Source organism: Bos taurus, chromosome 19 (assembly GCF_002263795.3).
Source record: "Bos taurus isolate L1 Dominette 01449 registration number 42190680 breed Hereford chromosome 19, ARS-UCD2.0, whole genome shotgun sequence".
Taxonomy (NCBI): Eukaryota; Metazoa; Chordata; class Mammalia; order Artiodactyla; family Bovidae; genus Bos; species Bos taurus.
Genome location: NC_037346.1, coordinates 6,023,487 through 6,040,346, shown reverse-complemented (window position 1 = coordinate 6,040,346; position 16,860 = coordinate 6,023,487). Strand labels below are relative to the sequence as shown.

At 43.1% G+C, this 16,860-nt stretch overlaps 1 protein-coding gene across 4 annotated transcripts; it reads left to right on the top strand.

Moving 5' to 3' along the window:
* Positions 1 to 4,056: 4,056 nt before the first annotated feature.
* On the top strand, positions 4,057 to 10,032 carry TMEM100 (transmembrane protein 100). Of its 4 annotated transcripts, none has more exons than XM_005219866.5 (4): positions 4,057 to 4,138; positions 4,697 to 4,793; positions 7,145 to 7,288; positions 8,821 to 10,032. In XM_005219866.5, the coding sequence occupies exon 4, from the start codon at positions 8,886 to 8,888 to the stop codon at positions 9,288 to 9,290; it is 405 nt and encodes a 134-aa protein (XP_005219923.1). In that variant the 5' UTR covers positions 4,057 to 4,138; positions 4,697 to 4,793; positions 7,145 to 7,288; positions 8,821 to 8,885; the 3' UTR covers positions 9,291 to 10,032.
* The last annotated feature ends 6,828 nt before the right edge of the window (positions 10,033 to 16,860 follow it).

Sequence of the window (16,860 nt, the reverse complement as noted above, 5' to 3'; positions counted from 1 at the left end):
TAGCCCAATAAGGGAGACTGACTCAAGGGTTGGGCACTTCTCTTGGGAAAGCATCAGACCAATTTGCTATGGCTCTTTACCTTTGAGCTTCCTCATCTTAGGCCTCTGAAGAAATGGTATACAAACATAGAGGACTGTGCAAGATACCTGGGAACATATCAGGATCATAGCTGTTTCAGTATATACTCACATTTGAACAAGAAAATCACTTCTCCTTTGGGACCAGAAAGATGATGAGTTCATGTTACAGTGAGAGAGAATTTATCCATCCCTCCTTCAGTTCCCAAAGTGTTACTTGATTTCAGCAACTCTGGATTTTTATGTTTATATAATCAAACAAAGTGAGTGGAGGTGATGGAATTCCAGTTGAGCTATTTCAAATCCTGAAAGATGATGCTGTGAAAGTGCTGCACTCAATATGCCAGCAAATTTGGAAAATTCTGCAGTGGCCACAGGACTGGAAAAGTCAGTTTTCATTCCAATCCCAAAGAAAGGCAATGCCAAAGAATGCTCAAACTACCGCACAATTGCACTCATCTCACACGCTAGTAAAGTAATGCTCAAAATTCTCCAAGCCAGGGCCAGGCTTCAGCAATACATGAACCATGAGCTTCCAAATGTTTAGGATGGTTTTAGAAAAGGCAGAGGAACCAGAGATCAAATTGCCAACATCCACTGGATCATCAAAAAAGCAAGAAAGTTCCAGAAAAACATCTCTTTCTGCTTTATTGACTATGCCAAAGCCTTTGACTGTGTGGATCACAATAAACTGTGGAAAATTCTGAAAGAGATGGGAATACCAGACCACCTGACCTGCCTCTTGAGAAATCTGTATACAGGTCAGGAAGCAACAGTTAGAACTGGACATGGAACAACAGACTGATTCCAAATAGGAAAAGGAGTACATCAAGGGTGTATATTGTCACCCTGCTTATTTAACTTATATGCAGAGTACGTCATGAGAAACACTGGGCTGGAAGAAGCACAAGCTGGAATCAAGATTGCTGGGAGAAATATCAATAATCTCAGATATGCAGATGACACCACCCTTATGGCAGAAAGTGAAGAGGAACTCAAAAGCCTCTTGATGAAAGTGAAAGTGGAGAGTGAAAAAGTTGGCTTAAAGCTCAACATTCAGAAAACGAAGATCATGGCATCTGGTCCCATCACTTCATGGGAAATAGATGGGGAAACAGTGACTGACTTTATTTTTGGGGCTCCAAAATCACTGCAGATGGTGATTGCAGCCATGAAATTAAAAGACGCTTACTCCTTGGAAGGAAAGTTATGACCAACCTAGATAGCATATTCAAAAGCAGAGACGTTACTTTGCCACCAAAGTCCGTCTAGTCAAGGCTATGGTTTTTCCTGTGGTCATGTATGGATGTGAGAGTTGGACTGTGAAGAAAGCTGAGCGCCAAAGAATTGATGCTTTTGAACTGTGGTGTTGGAGAAGACTCTTGAGAGTCCCTTGGACTGCAAGGAGATCCAACCAGTCCATTCTAAAGGAGATCAGTCCTGGGTGTCCATTGGAAGGACTGATGCTAAAGCTGAAACTCCAATACTTTGGCCACCTCATGCAAAGAGTTGACTCACTGGAAAAGACTCTCATGCTGGGAGGGATTGAGGGCAGGAGGAGAAGGAATGACAGAGGATGAGATGGCTGGATGGCATCACTGACTCGATGGACGTGAGTCTGAGTGAACTCCGGGAGTTGGTGATGGACAGGGAGGCCTGGTGTGCTGCAATTCATGGGGTCGCGAAGAGTTGGACGTGACTGAGCGACTGAACTGAACTGAACTGAATCTTTCATAACTCAGAACAAAATGAGTGAGAGAATGGTGACCACGGTGTGCATCTAAAAAACATGTATTCCTTTATGTATCTGGGAGGATTTTCTGAGTTTTGGGTACCTTGTAATTGATCAGCAAATAGTAAAATATATACTTATTTCTAAGGAGATCCAACCAGTCCATCCTAAAGGAGATCAGTCCTGGGTGTTCATTGGAAGGACTGATGCAAAAGCTGAAACTCCAGTACTTTGGCCACTTCATGTGAAGAGTTGACTCATTGGAAAAGACTGATGCTGGGAGAGATTGGGGGCAGGAGGAGAAGGGGACGCCAGAGGATGAGATGGCTGGATGGCATCACCGACTTGACGGACATGGGTTTGGGTGGACTCCTGGAGTTGGTGATGGACAGGGAGGCCTGGAGTGCTGCGATTCATGGGGTTGCCAAGAGTTGGACATGACTGAGCGACTGAACTGAACTGAACTGAACTGAATCTTTCATAACTCAGAAATGGCTAAGAGAATGGTGACCACAGTCTGCATCTAAAACATGTGTATTTCTTTCTGTATCTGGGAGGATTTTCTGAGTTTTGGGTACCTTACTATAGTAAAATATATACTTATATCTAAGGAGATCCAACCAGTCCATGCTAAAGGAGATCAGTCCTGGGTGTTCATTGGAAGGACTGATGTTGAAGCTGAAACTCCAATACTTTGGCCACCTGATGCCAAGAGCTGACTCACTGGAAAAGACCCTGATGCTGGGAAAGATTGAGGGCGGGAGGAGAAGGGGATAACAGAGGATAAGATGGTTGGATGGCCTCACCAATTCAATGGACATAAGTTTGGGTAAACTCTGGGAGTTGGTGATGGACAGGGAAGCCTGGCGGTTCATGGGGTCACAAAGAGTCAGGCACGACTGAGGGACTGAACTGAACCGAACCAAACTGAAGGCACACCCATCATTTCACTTGTTACTATCACATCTCTCTATTTGATTGTCTAGTCCTCAAATAGAAGTGCTTTGGGTAGGGGGTGGGGTAGCAATAATAATATGACCTGTTATCCAAACTGAACACATAAGCACAGATCACTTTCCAAAACGTCCATGATTTCAGAGCATAAATGCAGACACACCCTTAAAAGAAGCATTGGAAAGGAGAAACTCTGGCCAGCTTCCTGAACCTCACTGGATCCAACTGGACTGGGTGATGACAGAGATCAAACGATGTGGTGATTGGACACAGAGCCGGGAAGAACTGGCATCTTCAGGGCTGCTGAAAAAAAGCCATCTCAACCCCACCAAGCAAAGCAAACTGAAAGTAAGTATGTGAGTAATCGAATGCACATGGGGATGCGCCTCACAAAATGAAGTCTGTGCTTTCCCAAAGGAGGAATTTCCAGGTCTTCAACAGCATCTATCCAATGGCAAAATCAACACATTACCCTTTCCAATCGAGAAACTGAACCTTTGGCTTCTACTAAAGGTAAACAAGCAAAATCTCCTCTTGGTCATGGTACGCTCCATTTTCCTCTTCCACTTCTATATCCCCCTTATCTAAATAACTTTGTTTCTGGCTTGTTTCTAAGTACAATGAGATTTTTGCCCCTGATTTGGGGAAGTTTTCTTCAAAATAGCAGTGTTCCTTAATTCTGCTTTTTATGATGTCTTTGGTAGAATGTTGGCTCAGTTGCCTAGAGATGTGATTTTCCTGTGCACCTCCATTTCCACGGTGCCTTCCCATCCTCTCATGAACAGCATGACAATTCCTCTCCTCTGGCTTTAGGGATAGAGTCCCCACAGGGCACCAAAGACCATTTCACCATCAGCTGATCTCATCTTCCTTTACTTCCCTTATCACTTGCTTGTCATGGTGAGAAAAAAAAAAAAAAAAAGTTTACCTTCTCACTGCCCACCTTACATACTTCCCCAACTCCAGACCCTTCCAGAGGGGTAGGACAAGAATTGCAAAATTCTTTTCTTCAGGTTCATAGTCCTACAGAAGAATAGTCTCAGAATAGGGGCTTTGAATAAGGAAAATCTTGAAAATGAAAGCCTGAATGAAGACACAGAGAAAGAAAAACAAAGGAGGACACCCTGTCCAAACTTGGATCCCTTTAAAAAAAAAAAATTATATGGATTCCATTTTCGTAGAGGGAAACAGAGAAGAAAATACAGCAGCACTTAAGGAATTTCCTCTCATCAGTTTTTCTCCGGTCCCTTGATTGTGTTTAAGCCTCGCTGAGTACTTTGCCTACGGTCCCTGGTGTAGTGATTTGCATCCCTGTCTCTGGGTGGCTGTAGGCCAGAGCTGGCAGCTGTCTCAGTCCAATTCTGGCTAGGAAAGGTAAGGATCTCTGGTTTTTGAAAGATCTGGAAGAGAAATGTGGAAGTCTTTGGAGGGGTGAGGTGGGGTAGGAGGATGTAGATTTAATTCATGAATTGGAAGCTTTCTGAAAAGCTTTCAAAGCTTAAAGGAATCTCCTGGAGCCTTGTGTTTAAAAAGAACCAGAAAGATTTCCTCTCCCTTCTGAGCAAAGGCTTGCAGAAAAAAAAAGGCTAGTTGCTTTATAGATGAGGTTTTGCATCGGGGGCAGGTGTTTCTTAAGGCACGCTCAGGAGGGTTTAATTTCTAATAGGCACAGAGATGAGGGAGAAAAAGTCATTCAAAGACTTTTGATCACTAGTAATTCTCTTTGAATTTTGATTTGAAGACTTAAAAGTCATTTAAAACTGTAGGTGTACTTGAGTGTAATGATAGGTATCTATTCTTCATTTTTTTTAAGTCATTTCATCTTTTTTTCTAGATTGTTTTTGATATGGGTCATTTTAAAGTCTTTATTGAATTTCTTAAAATATTGCTTTTATTTCATGTGTTTTTTGTGTTTTTTTTTTTGGCCTCCAGGCATGTAGGATCTTGGCTCCCCAACCAGGGATCGAACCTGTACCCACTGCATTGAAAGGGGGAAGTCTTGACCATTGGACATCCAGGGAAGCCCCAGGTATCTATTCTTGAAATACAATTTCTGCTTTATCCCAAAGCTTTCTACTTCTCTGTATCAATCAGTGCAAGTCATCAGCTGTTAGAATCTGAAGATGTGCATCTGTGTGTGCAGGCAGATGCAGCTCTGTGAATAAGAATTAGAATTCTGAAGCCTGAAAAGGCTGAGGAGGGCTTGGGTGTTAGGAGCAAACAGACCTACCCTGCTCCCAGCTCACAGACACACTCTCTGCCCCTCATTATAAATTCAGCCAAGAGCTTACCAGTTGCCTCTGGCTTCTTTCTGGGAGAAATTCAAATCATGTACCTTTGACTTTGACAATGGGAAAGCATGGTCTTCAACAGGATAGGGTGATATTCAGGGCTTCAGTGGGGTCATTGGATTATGCTGTGCGGAAGCGGAAGAGGCCCCTGCTAGAAAGTAAAGAGGAATTGCCCCCAAAGGTCACAGTTTGCAGTGGAAACATAGCTGCTCTCAAACAGAGCTCCTCAAGAATCCCCAGTATCCCCATCCTCCCAGGGCATTGCTGGCCAATGCTTAAATGCTCTGGTTCTAAATACCCCTTATCTCGAATACCAAGCAACAGCACTCCTCCTGGAGGGTGGCTGTGTCCCTTATAACCACATTTTTAAAGTCTGAGGATAGTAGCTGAGGCCCTCCAGCCCAGCTCAACAGGCTGGGCTCCCTGACTCAGCAAAGCCTCTGGAGCTTTTCAGCTTTATTTCTTTTCAATGAAGAAATACTTCTCGCCCCTGTCCCTTTATGACAAAATCACCAGGGCCTTATTTCTAGACTAGGCTGGAAAGAGTGAGCTCTGGTAGAACAGCGGTAAGGTGCCTAAGAACATCCATGCCCTCCACCAGCAATTAGAGAAACTTAACTCAAGAGAAAGAAGGAAAACAAATCTCCTTCAAGATTTAACTTATATTTTAGTGTTACTTATATCAGTTGAAAGTAAGTTATTAAAACTTGTACAGACTAAAAATAGAAGATGGCTAACTTTTTTAATATAAATTTATTTATTTTAATTGGAGGCTAATTACTTTACAATATTGTAGTGGTTTATGCCATACATTGACATGAATCCACCACGAGTACAGAAGTATAGGATGAGCTTATAAGAGTCACCCGGTATGATCTCATTTTTCACTCCAAAAGACATATGATCTCATTTTTCGCTCCAAAAAACAATCTGTGGCTTTCAAATTTTAAATAGTTCATGTGTCGCTTAAAGCCCATTTGGCAACAGGGGGTGGGAAATAGACCATTACCTTTATTGTTTGAGAATATGATATATCCAGTCATATGTATTTGAATATTGAAAATATCTTCTTCCTTAAAGTGGGTCTAGGAGCAGCTGATTAGCATCAGCCAGGATCAAGCTACAGACCTACTGAATCAGAATCTGCATTTAACAAGCCCCTTGCATGATTAGTGTGCCCGTTAAAGACTAGAGTTAAACCAAGAGTCTCTCTCTCTCTATGACATTTGTCAGATTGCTTAACATTTCTGAGCCTCATTATAAACTGCTTATAAACTCCTTTGTAAAGTTGTGAGCATTAGTGTTAATGCGTGCACCTTGCATGTGCCATGCCCATGGGAGGTGCTCTATAAATGAGAGATGGTGATGATGACAATTTCAGTATTGCCAAGGCTACTCACTTCCTAGTAATCATGTTTAAATCAGAATGACTGGTTTTCACCCTTAACCACAAACATTTGTATCTTCCACCCTCACTCCTAAATGAATTATCATCCAATGAGACAAGCGGGGGAGGGAGGTATACGCTTCAGATAGCCAGCACACACACACATGAAGAAAGAACACTCAGGAAACCTAGGAACATAGATTTTTGTTGGCTTACAGGCTGGATTCAGCTGCCCGATGACTTCACAGCTGTTCCCGCAGCCCTAAAAGTGTCTGTCCCTTCGGCCCCGTCCCCTCAGCTGGGTCTGCAACGCTGACTCGGGGATTTTCTTGTGAAAATGCCTGCTGGGCGGGGGAAGATTTGGAGTCTGGCTGGGGAAAAAATGAGTAATGCAAAGCAGTGCGCTCAGTAAAGGCTGCAAGAGAAATAAAAGTAAAAGCTGCCTCCTGTGTCTCTGGGGACTCTAAAATGATTCTGACTTATCATGTCACTGAGCAGAGCTGGGGGAAGCCAAAACTCAGAATCTGCTGGCAAGGAAAAGAAAGAAGAAAAAAAAAAAAAAAATGGCAGGGAGGAGCAAACCGGCGGGGGAGGAAATAAAAAGAGAGAGGGAAAGACAAGCGTCATTTAGGAAGGGGTAGAGTGAGAGAAAGAGCTCAGGATCTAAAACCCACAGCATTTTATATCTTTTCTCCTCCCCAGAGATCTCTGTCCCGTCACTTTCCTGACAGAGGTGCTGTGACAGGCTGCCTTCTCAGAAGTCCAAGAAGAAGCTCAGACTGCTGTTCCTTCACTCTCAGGTCCAGGGGTCTCCCTGGTAATGGATTGCTTCTCTCTGAGGTACATGTAAGTATAAACCTTTGGGGGACACAGCCTCATTTTTAAGTTAGCTGAAGTTTCAGCTTTGGGTTGAAGTTTTTTTTTTTTTTTTTTTCCTTTCAGACAGAATCTCAAATATGCTTTTATTGATCTAGCCAGTCATTAAGGTATCTTGAATAGCAGTGATTAATTTTGGTGACTGAAAGTCTCATGCAAATAGACAGCTCTAACTTTTAGCTCATTGGATAAGGAGTGATATTTTGACCTCCCAGGGCAAGGAAGAACCCGTGAGGTCTGACTTTGGGGTTGAATTAGTTTTCAGTGAGTATTTAATAGGATCAAAGTTGTCATCTCACTGAAATCATCTCCGCTATCTTCCTTTAAATGCTTTCATTTAAAGCATAACTGTAACTGTTCAACCCTTTAGCTGCTAGATCACTTCTCAAGGGTGAAAGAGAATGACTTGCCATGCCTAAACAAGACAGGAGTGTCCACTGTTTTCTCAGCGATGGCATTTCACCTAGAGATTTTTGATGGAGAGTTTCAGATTTCCTTCTGAAATGTTCAGGTTCAAAATATTTACAAAGATGAATCGCATGACATTTTCGTACACTGGAGCATGGGGTAAAAGTGAGCTTGTAAATCTTTATTGAAAATCTAGTATGCTCATTCTTTTAAAACAAGTAGTACATATAATGTCAAAATTCCTTGTTGAATTTAATGGAAAATTTGTAAATTAACTGCTAATTACTCTCATAGTTGGCCTCTTCTTTAACATAAAAAAGCACAAAATTATATCCAACAAAATTGTTGAATTGCTTTTCTTATTTTTCTCTTTTCAAATGCATCAAAGGATATTGCCACATTTTAGATCACAAATCCTAGCCTTATTATCACTGAATTTTTGCCAAACTGCACTCCCACCATGGACCCAGGATGCCTGCTTCATTGCATTTAATAGTTACAACAACTGACTTGTTGACCGTTCATTGCATTTAATAGTTACAACTGACTTGTTGACCGTCAGTTGATGTAGAAAATCTCACTTAAATGCTGGCTGCTGGTCTTGACATTACTTTGGTGCACAGTGAATGGGCCATAGTTTGGAAAGAATGCATGTTATGCCCGGAAATACTGGCAGCGTCTAGGTTGCTGTGAGTGTGGAATGGACTGTGCAAAATGTTGTTTATGACACGCTCTCCTTTTGAATGAGGGTGTTTGGGGATTAAGATTAAGGATTCTCTGTGTTTAGAGGAAAGAAAGCAATAGACAAAGGAGAAAAGCTTGTAAAACATTTGTAGGCTGCCAGAGAGTATTAAGCACTGTAAAGTGCTTCCTGCTTATATACCTTCCCTTTCTTTATGGTTCTCTGCTTTATCTTGCTTTCTGCCCAATGCAAAGAGAATGCAAAAGTTGGGGAAAAAATACATTAAAGTTGATTTTCACAGGCATCCATGTCTCCTAGAAAAGAAAAGAACATAGTGGTGTTTCCCCAGGTCTTTGCTGCTACTTGTGGGGCTCACTCTAATGCATTCAGCTGACATCTCCTGTCTTCACAGTTTTTGCCCTGAGGAGACCACCCAGATCTAGTCTGTGAACTCAGCTAGGAGACACCGCTGTAACAATGACAGACGAGCCCATAAAGGAGATCCTGGGAACCCCAAAGTCTCCCAAACCGGTGGCGATGGAAAAGAATGCCAATGGCGAAGTGGTGGTTACCTTGGTGCCCCTGGTCAGTGAGATTCAGCTGGCGGCCGCCACCGGGGGCGCTGAGCTCTCCTGCTACCGCTGCGTCATCCCCTTCGCTGTGGTGGTCCTCATCACCGGGACCGTGGTCACTGCCGTGGCGTACAGCTTCAACTCCCATGGCTCCATCATCTCCATCTTGGGCCTGGTCCTTCTGTCCCTGGGACTTTTTCTGTTAGCGTCCAGCGCTCTGTGCTGGAAGGTGAGGCAGAGGAGCAAGAAAGCCAAGAGGCGGGAGAGCCAGACAACTCTGGTGGTGAATCAGAGAGGCTGGTTTGCTTAGGGCCGAATGAGACCAGTTGGGACGCGTGACTTGAAGGACCTGCTGTCTCTTCATCAGCCAGGGCACCCAGGACGGCTGTGGGGAGCACGCACTTGGCGCGGACCAGACGCACGGGTCGGCCTGCGGCGGAAGGTGCGCGGGGCTCTCGTCTGTGAGCAATGACTGCTTTCTTCTTCAACGACAAACTTAACTCCAAGGGCTATTCTAAGACTGAAAACCCTCTGTATTAAATATTTTAGGAGTCATGAGAGGTTCGTGGCATTAGACGTTTTGTTGGAAAGTAGGCCAGAAAAGATGAGTTCTGGCACACCAGTGACCTGCCTCCAAAGGAGATAACCCACACTATTAGGATGTTATATCCCAAGAATGTTCTGCTGAGAGTCTGATCTGCTTTGGACTTTGCATTCACCCGTGAAACTCTATGATATTTCTTTTTCCCGAAAAGTTGATTCTCTGGCATCTGTTCATTTTTCATGTTCAGTAAAGCATCACTGGTGGTACTTTTCTTGAGGAATAAACTAATATTTTTTTTATGTTTTAACATTGGACAGTTCTTACATGATTGTAATGATGTGTCAGATCATTAAAAAAGGTAAAATGTGTAGCTACTAGATCACATGGGGGGATAAATTAATATTAAAATAATCCTAAACAGCACTTTTGATGATTTTTATATTTCATGTAAAAATTTAAGTTTCATGTACAGTTCATTCAAAATAATAAATACTCATTGCTGCTGAAACTTCTTACTTCTTTGACTATGCCAGGTCCCAGCTGCAGCATGCGGGGATCTTTGACTTTGATTGCCACATACGGGTTCTTTTTAGTTGCAGCAATTAGGATCTAGTTCCCCGACCAGGGATCGAACCCAGGCCCCCTGCATTGGGATCTTGGAGTCCTAGCCACAGGACCACCAGGGAAGTCCCTACTAAAACTTCTCAAATGCTTACTTCTATTGTAGTTATGTTACTGCGGTTACAAATTGCCCTTCTTCCCTTGCCTCGGCAACATCTCAATTGTATTCCTCTCAAATGTTGCTTCTTCCTAATTTAACTCAAAGATTTCTATTTTTGTCACACCATTTTTTATAACTTTTGAAAAATATTAAGAATTATGTCCTTTTAAAAGATTTCTATGTCATTACAATTAGGAAATCAAAGCCAGAGGTCAAAAATTGTATAATATGTTGTTAAATATGTATTACATGTGTATTAGTTGCTCAGTTGTGTTTGATTCTTTGCGACCCCATGGACTGTAGCTCACCAGGCTCCTCTGTCCATGAAATTCTCCAGACAAGAACACTGGAGTGGGTAGCCATTCCCTTCTCCAGGAGATCTTCTTGACCCAGGGATCCAATCCAGGTCTCCTGCCCTGCATACAGCTTCTTTACCATCTGAGTCACCAGGGAGTCCTACGTATTTATTGAATCTGTGGTTAAGTATTTGTGTACCATATTTTTGAGCACCAGCTATGTGCCAGGCATTGTGTAGCTTCTCGGACTGCTCAGCTGAGTTAGTTATAATGCAACATAAATAGGGTTACTGCTTGAATTCTGTGGATAATGAACAGCTAGGACTCTACATCATAACTCTAGCCAGAAATATCCCTGGTTCGTGTCATTTAAACTACGTTAAACTAGAGTGGAAAGATAGACACAAAGCCTTTCCTAAACCTTGGAAAAACAAAGGAAGCCTAGCATAGCACTTCTGATGGAAAGCTTCCTATCAAGGACTTTAATTAAATATTTGAGCCCTCTGGCACTGAGTGCGCCCTAGAGCTCAGATGGTTGTGTTAAGGGGCGACACCTGGATGGCCTAGTTTCTCCTGGCTTTGAAGGTCACGTGGCAGAAGTTTGGAGTTCAGTACAGTGGAGTACACTACAATTATCTTAAACACAGGCAGGTCCCCCCTCCTCTGGACCAAATGAACATATATGGCATTGTGTTTATGACAGTGGAAGGAATATTGTGTTTTGATGTGCTTCTTTTTTTGGCCCAAAGATATCCCAAAAAATCCCCTCTGCTCGATGAAGAAATTTCTCAGGCCAGTGTTCAATGTTCTGCTGTGTCTGATCCAAACAGATGTATCCAGCTTTCACTCTCAACCTGAAAACTCATATGAGGTAGCCAGACCACTCGACTCCCTATCCTTGAATCAGGCTTCAAGTTTCCTGCCTCCATGTACGTTCAAACTTCTGTTTTCCCTCCTGCATAATGCCATCCTTTCCCTCTCCCAACTCAAACATACCCAAACCCTGATTCTCATTAGAGCCCCAACTTAAGTGCAGCCTCTTCCTGCTGCTGCTGCTAAGTCACTTCAGTCGTGTCCAACTCTGTGTGACCCCATAGAAGGCAGCCTACCAGGCTCCTCCGTCCTTGGGATTCTCCAGGCAAGAACACTGGAGTGGGGTGCCGTTGCCCTCTCCAGCAGCCTCTTCCTAGAGGTTCCCATTTATCTGAAAGGAATTGCTTCTTCAAGAGTCTCTACCTATACAGTCTCTGATGGCAACTTTCATTTTCTACCACAATAATGCCATAAATGTAGAATCCTCTTCCAAAGCTTCTTAGAAATACATAATGTGTCATATGTGTTTAAACCCCCTGTGTGATGCCTAATAAAATGTCCTTCCCACATTAGGTACTCAACAGCATTTGCTAAATGAACTAAAGAATAAAAATCAGAGAGCGCTGAGAAGTTTATCCAGAATTAGAGTTCATTTGTTTTCATCTCTTAAAAGTAAATTATTTAGTTCTCACCTCTCCCAGAATAAGTCATCCTCCTTACCCTGCCCTACTGGATGCGCCTGGTCCAGATGAGTATTTACTACCTTTGTGCTTCTCCAGCTACACCTGCCCTTCCAAATGCTTAAAAAGTAAGCTTGTGAATTATTTCAGACCACCAGGGGGCCTCATGCTGCTACCTGAGAGTCCCCAAAGAAACCCCATGGAATGACTTAAATTGTAAAGACTGAAATAGGATCATACTGGAAATAGTGATATCTCTCCTAGATGTGAGACGTTGGAGAAGATTCTCCCCTGAACCCACCCCTGCCTTCCTCCCCAAGTCACTTTGCAATGGCTAATTCTGGGTTCTTCTCGTAAGTACAGGAAGGTCTTGCCCTGTTGAGGGAGGCTCCAGTCACATTTAAAAGGTCTACACACTTGCAAGACTGTAAGGCACAGCCAAGTCCTGTGTACTGTGGCTCCCAACTCCCGTGAGGAGGATAAACCCAGACTTGAATCATGGTATCACAAGCATCTCATAACGTATGTCTGTAATGGTGAAGGTTTGTCTGTACAAATGGTTTGATTATCTAGTGATAAGCACATGTTAAATGCATGCATAAGCATGATGCAAGCATATATGTATTGAAGAGATAAACTGGCCGCACCCTGGAGCATCAGAAACCAACTGTATCACCTAGCAAAACATTTCCTAGACTTCACACATACCAGAATGCACAGGAACAACCTTTAACCCCATTGTGGGCAGCAAGTCTCTGCCCAGATGAGAACCACAGCCACCAGAGAAACTCTGCTTGCCCCACCTCAATATCTTAACTGATTTAGGGAATCTCGCCTAAAGATGGCAAGGTCAGGAGGGTCATACAGGTGGCTAGGGCCACATAAGCCCGGGAGAGCCAGATCACAAGTTCCCAGACCTACCTCTCTGTTCCACCACCACCCTAAGAGACAGACAGACACACAGGCAGAGATAGAGACCAGGGTTTGCCCTGTATTATGGTTCTGAACTTGGAAGTTCTGGTTATGAATCCCAGCTCTCCTGTAAAACTAGTTTGATCTTGAGAGGTTAAGCCTTATCTTTAAAATAAGGTCAATTTTAAAGAAATGATTTAAGTTTTGTCAACTATAATGTACTACCCTCTTGAAATAAATTGTTATTTATCTCTCTAATGTTAACCTCAGCTTCTTTCTCTATTTATTGCCTCAACATGCCATCAAGAATCAAGCAAACCCCTGTTTTGGTTAAATGACATTAATGAGTCACTTTAACCTTGACATTATCCACAAAAGCTTTCTAGAACCAAAATAATCTGGGGAAAACCCCTGTTCCAAAGGGAAAACCCCTTTCCAGGACAGAAATATAAAGAAAAGAAAAAAAAGTAAATTCCTTGTTCCTGATCTTTGGGCCTCAAGGGCATTAAAGTGACTTAAGGCTCATGTAAGGAATTTTCAAAGGTACTTTGTTTAAGCTTGACTTTCACATTACTCTTTGACCCCGTATGTGATGGGCCTCAACTGTACCTGACATTACTCAGTATTCTCTGTCACACTCTGAGGCTAGAAGTGCACGTCCACCTTGCTCTCAGATAAGCAAACTACAGTTCCCAGAGATTAGTAGCTTATCCAAGTTTTCATGGCTGGTGGGCTTTGAGTCAGACCAATTTTCTGACCAGAGATTATAATTACCCCAGGTTTATACTTAGCTGTGGCTGATATCATTTCCAGAATGATAGGAAAAGGAGACCAAAAAGGTGTTCTAACACCTATTTTCAGAAAACTTTAAAGGATAATATGCATAGAGAAAAGTAGAATTTCACACACACCGACACACACACATACAGAACCTGTAGAGTCGGATGAATAAACTGAATACTGCAGGTCTCTCAAAACTCCCCTTGAGCCCATCCTGTCATTATCTCTCCAGGAGGAACCATCATCCTCGCCTCTGACACATGAGTAGCTTTGCCTAATCTTTCAGTTCAGTTCAGTTCAGTTGCTCAGTCGTGTCCAACTCTTTGCGACCTCATGAATCGCAGCAGGCCAGGCCTCCCTGTCCATCACCAACTCCAAGAGTTCACCTAGACTCACATCCATCGACTCAGCAATGCCATCCAGCCATCTCATCCTCTGTCGTCCCCTTCTCCTCCTGCCCCCAATCCCTCCCAGCATCAGAGTCTTTTCCAATGAGTCAACTCTTCGCATGAGGTGGCCAAAATACTGGAGTTTCAGCTTTAGCATCAGTCCTTCCAAAGAACACCCAGGGCTGATCTCCTCTAGAATGGACTGGTTGGATCTCCTTGCAGTCCAAGGGACTCTCAAGAGTCTTCTCCAACACCACAGTTCAAAAGCATCAATTCTTTGGCGCTCAGCTTTCTTCACAGTCCAACTCTCACATCCATATATTACATAAGTGGAAACATAGGATGTATTCCCTGTGCCTGGCTTCCTCAGTGAAATATTATGTTTGTGAAGTACATCCACACTGCTGTGTGTCATCACAAAGAACTTGGTCTCATTGCTGTGTAGTATTCATTGTATGAATACACCATCTTTTATCCTTTCTACTGTGAAAGGCATTCAGACAGTTTCTAATAGTGTATCCATGTATGATGCGGGGGACACAAAACCAGCGCTCTGTGATGACCTAGAGGGGCGGGGTGGGAGGGAAGAGGAAGGGGAACTCAAGAGGGAGGGGACCTTGTTTGCCTGATGCTGCTTCTTGCTACTGTATGGCAAAAGCCATCACAGCACTGTGAAATAGTTATCCTCTAATTAAAAAAATAATTAAAGAAAATAGATAGTACCTGTGATAGCCAGGCTCCTGAGCAGCCTACTTCCTGTATTCACACGTCTCCTGCATTGTCTCAGGATCTGTGTAACCAACAGAACGTGGCAGAAGTGATGGTGTGTCACATCCAAGATAACCATTTTGGAAGACGCGGAGGCTTCACCTTGGTGCCTCTCTTTTCCTCCCTTCTTTGGGTAAAGCCATATGCCACGTTGGGAGGACACTCAAGTCACCATTGAGAGGCTGTGCGGGGAGACACTGAAGCCTCTGGCCAGGGGCTGGAAAGGAGCTCTGAGACCTGCCAGCCACTGCTCGAGTCACTGTGGAGGTGGATCTGTGGTCCCAGCTGACAGTTTGACCAAAACCTCCCGAGAGACCCTCAGCCAGGGTTGCCTTATGTGATTATATATGACTTGATTGGTCCTCAGCCCTCTTGTCACCGGAAAACAAAACAAAACAAAACAAAAGAAAGATGAATTTCACTTATTGCAAGAAGGAAATTGTACTGACAAACGCCATGGACCCCAGGCACTGCACACACTGTGCCTAATGGGTGAATTAACCCTTCATCCAGCTCAGTCATTCGCAGATTTCCGAGCCACAGAAACTGTGAGATAATAAATGTTTGTTGTTACAAGTCGCTAAGTTTTAGAGTAATTTGTTACTCAAGAAGAGATAACTAACATTGTGCTATTGTGAAATTTCTTCTACATGATTTTTTGCTTACATACATACACAACTCCTAGGGTGAGAAATACCAGCAGTGGGATCCCTGAATTAAATAAAGGATAGGTTGTGTTCAGCTCTAACTGCCACTTTTCTAAAAGGTCTGAATCGGTTTATCCTCCTACCAGCACTATAAGAGTTCTGGAAGCTTTACATCTCCATCAATATTTTTACACTTTCATCTTTTCCATTTTAGTCGTTCCAATGGGTATAACATTTGCTTTTCAGTATATATTTTAGAAAGGGAATGCTCCCAAGAACTTGGGCTGTGATAAGGCAGAGCAGGTTAGAAATGGGAGAAGAAATTAGAGTGTAAACATAAAACTTAGATCTGGGCTTTGAAAAAGCAAAGCAGCAAGAGACAAATTCTCAGGGAAGTGCTCTGAGACCAGGAAAGCAGACTGGAGACTGGAGTTTAACTCACAGTATGAACAACAGTATTTACTGGGCACTCAGTATACTCTAAGCATTACTCTCTGAGCTTTGTTTGAATGCAGGCTCTCACCTGATCTTCACAACAACCCAATGAAGTAGGTACTATTAGTACCTGTATTTTACAGATGTGGAAACTGGGCCACAAATTAAGCCAAGTAATTGAGATCATTCAGTAGTAGAGTAGGATCTACTACTTAACTGCAGTGCCCGGACACCCAGGTACACAGTAAACTTTCAATACCTGATTCTTGAATAAAGTCCCAGCAGAAGCTGAGCCACAAAGGATCAAGAGTCCAAGCTAACACTGAGGACCAGCTCAATAGTTTGGACAAGCCAGGACTGAAAATGCAGATGACCTCTGAACCATCTGCCGCCAGAACTTGGGGCTGTCTGCCACATCTCCCACCACCAAAGCTGGTACTCTGATCCCTGGCCTCCTTGAGTTTCCTGCATGGAAAACTCAAAACTCTGAATATCAGCCAGCCTCTGCCTGAAACTGGGGGACAGGGTATGACGGAGTTCATAGCCGGAAAAGATAACACACTGTAGGGGGGACTGAAGATGAAGGCGATGACTTGATGAGATCGAGACTGGAAGAACAGTTAGCTAGGTTCGGGGAGTAAGAGGGGGAACCGGGGTACTTCTAGAGGGAACCCTGGAATTGCAAGGTGGATTCTTCACCACTAGACCACCAGGGAAGACCCCTGCTTTTACCTATCTTAAAATTAAGTTTAAAGCATGGCTGATGTATGATTGAGTGAGTTTTTAAGACACTGAAAAGTACAGAAACTCTGAGAAAGTCAGTTTAAATGGGATGTTGGTAGAAAAACAGCAGTTTACCTTAGAAGTGAAATTGCAAACACTAAGAGAAAATGAG

What these genes read in the sequence shown, in the direction of transcription:
- TMEM100 (XM_005219866.5), top strand. Translation starts at nt 8,886, where the DNA reads ATGACAGACGAGCCCATAAAGGAGATCCTGGGAACCCCAAAGTCTCCC.